The sequence below is a fragment of the Chenopodium quinoa genome, unplaced genomic scaffold, assembly GCF_001683475.1.
Source record: "Chenopodium quinoa cultivar QQ74 unplaced genomic scaffold, ASM168347v1, whole genome shotgun sequence".
Lineage (NCBI taxonomy): Eukaryota > Viridiplantae > Streptophyta > Magnoliopsida > Caryophyllales > Amaranthaceae > Chenopodium > Chenopodium quinoa.
The window spans coordinates 961,299-964,230 of NW_018744501.1; the positions used below are offsets into that span (position 1 = coordinate 961,299).

Below are 2,932 nucleotides of genomic sequence, written 5' to 3' on the forward strand. Positions count from 1 at the left end.
TGTTCAGGATCAGACGATTTAACACCTTTTAATTCTGAAATCGAAGCAACTGTAAGGACGAAGAGGTAGAAGAAGAAGGAGGAATCAAAACAACAGAAAAATGGATGAAGGAACGAAATCTCTCTTGGAGTACGGTATTCCTGATACAACAATCAGACTCCTCTCTAGCATTGTCAGACCACCCATTACTGCTCAGAACTTCGAACTGAAACCACAGTTCATTTAGTTCATCTCCAATGATTCGTTTGCAGGCACACCTCATGATTGCCCAGTGAGTCATATTGATAGTTTCTTGGAGAAATGCGATACTATGAAGTTAAATGGTGTTACAGATGATGCTCTTCGACTTCACCTTTTTCCTTTCTCATTACGGGATAGGGCGAAAGAATGGTTGAGAGATGAAGGTTCTGGCTCATTTGACACATGGGACAAACTGGTGAAGGCTTTTCTAGTCAAGTTCTTGGGACAGGAAAAGACTGCAAGGTTGAGAAATGAGTTATCTACTTTCAGGCAGTTAGATAATGAGTCCCTATATGAAGCATGGAGGAGATTCAAGCGATTGCAGAGACAATGCCCTCACCATGGTATTCTTGAATGGATGTTGATCCAAACCTTCTATAATGGTTTAACTCATGAGTTCCGAATCTATATTGATGCTACATATGGGGGTTCTCTCTTGACTAAGAACCCAACTGAGGCAAAGGAGCTAATTAAGAAGATGGCGGCTAATGACAATTATCATCCAAGAGGCCGAAATAGTGTGAAGAAAGGAGGAAAATTAGATGTTAATGCTCTAACTATTTTGACTAGTTTAGTGCAGGCATTGACAAGTAAGTTTGACAGACTCTAAGCTAGATTATCTTCTAGCTCACCTGAAACTTGTCAAATGTGTAATGTACAAGGTCACATTGCACCTGATTGTCCACAGAATTCGAATTAGATGTCGATCGAGGAAGCCAATGCATTCTACACTTCAAATCCCAAAAGGCCATATGACCCTCACTCTAACACATATAATGAAGGTTGGAAACATCATCCAAATTTCTCCTTAAGAATACCCTAGCCCAACAAAATCCGCCTCCACCACCATCTCGAACCAACAATTATAATGCACCACCTGGTTTTCAAGCAAGGTCGCCTCCAGTCCAACAACGTATGAAACCACCTCCAGTCTAACAACCTACGCAACCACCTCCTTAAAAATCTAACCTTGAGCTAATGATGGAAAACTTCATAACCACAACAAACAATTCCATCCAACAGTTACAAGCTCAAAACAAGCTCAAGGAAAATCAAATAAGTCAACTTGCTCATCAAGTTGGCCAATCTTCAAGGACTCCGAGTACCTTTTCGGGTCAAACAGAGCAAGCACAAAAGGGGCATATGAATGCCGTGACTTTGAGGAGTGGAAAGCAGTTGGAAGTTCCTCCCGTAAGGGAGCCATCAAAGGAGATTATTGAGGGAGTAGTCACAACTGAGAAGGCGGTTGATGGTAGTATGATTGAGGAAGAGCCAAAGGCATCGACTCCACCACCACCTGCTCCATATGTGCCACAAGTTCCTTTTCCACAAAGGTTGGCTCAAGCTAAGTTAGAGAAAAAGTATGGAAAATTCCTTGATATTCTGAAAAAGCTCCACATCAACATTCCATTCTTAGATGCAACATCCGAGATGCCATCCTGTGCAAAATTTTTAAAGGATATGCTCTCTAACAAGAAGAAGCTAGAGGAGAATGCTACGGTTGCGTTGACTGCAGAGTGTAGTGCAATTTTGCAAAATACACTTCCAAAGAAATTAGGCGATCCGGGTAGCTACTCAATTCCAGTGAAACTTGGAGACATAGAGATCAACAGAGCATTATGCGATCTTGGTGCAAGTGTGAGTCTTATGCCGCTCTCTATCTGCAAGAAACTTCAAATGGGTGAAGTAAAGCCTACACGTATATCTCTACAACTTGCGAATAGGTCAGTCAAGTTTCCTTTGGGTGTACTTGAAGATGTTCCACTACGCGTGGGAAAATTCTTTATTCCATGTGACTTTGTTGTGATGGAGATGGAGGAGGATGCACATGTCCCTATTCTTCTTGGTAGACCATTCTTAGCCACTGTAGGTGCAATCTTTGATATGAAGAATGGAAAAATCACTTTTGAAGTAGGTGACGAGAAAATGGAGTATTCACTCTTGAATGCTATGGGAACTCCTTTCATGGGAGAGACTATTTGTCAAGTGGACGTCCTTGATGATTTAGTCCTTGATGATTTACAACTTGAGCAACTTCCCTTGATTAAAGCGGATGATGCACTTGAAACGGTGTTAACGGGAGTGCCAATGATGAAGATTGGGAAACAAGGGAGTACACAAGGCTACTAGAAGAAGCAAAATCCAATCCAATCACCGCTCCAGTCAAGGTGGTCCTCAGTGTATCAAACGTCGGGGAGAGTACTACGCCTCCCGAGGTAGAGTTGAAACCCCTTCCCTCTACTCTTAAATATGCATACCTTGGTCCTAATAATACATATCCTGTTATTGTTAATGCTGAGCTTAATGACACAATATTAGAGCAATTGCTCACTGTTTTGAGAAAATATAAAAGTGTTATTGGGTATACCATTGATGATATTAAGGGTATTAATCCCTCTTTTTGTATGCATAAAATCATTCTTGAGGACGATCATGCCTCCTCCATAGAATCTCAAAGAAGGCTTAATCCAAATATGATGGAGGTAGTTAAAAAAGAGGTTCTTAAATTGCTAGCTGTAGGAATAATTTACCCTATCTCAGATAGTAAGTGGGTTGGCCCTGTACAACTAGTACCTAAAAAAGGAGGTATGACCGTTGTCAAGAATGACAAGGGTGAGCCAGTCGCCACTAGGACTATTACAGGGTGGCGAATGTGTATTGATTATAGAAGGCCGAATAAGGCCACCCGGAA

The 2,932-nt window shown here is 41.4% G+C and overlaps 1 protein-coding gene across 1 annotated transcript; it reads left to right on the forward strand.

Moving 5' to 3' along the window:
- The first annotated feature begins 1,221 nt into the window (after positions 1–1,221).
- On the forward strand, positions 1,222–2,370 carry LOC110697903. Its single transcript, XM_021875305.1, has one exon. It carries the CDS (start codon positions 1,222–1,224, stop codon positions 2,368–2,370), a length of 1,149 nt encoding a protein of 382 aa, XP_021730997.1.
- Positions 2,371–2,932: the final 562 nt, after the last annotated feature.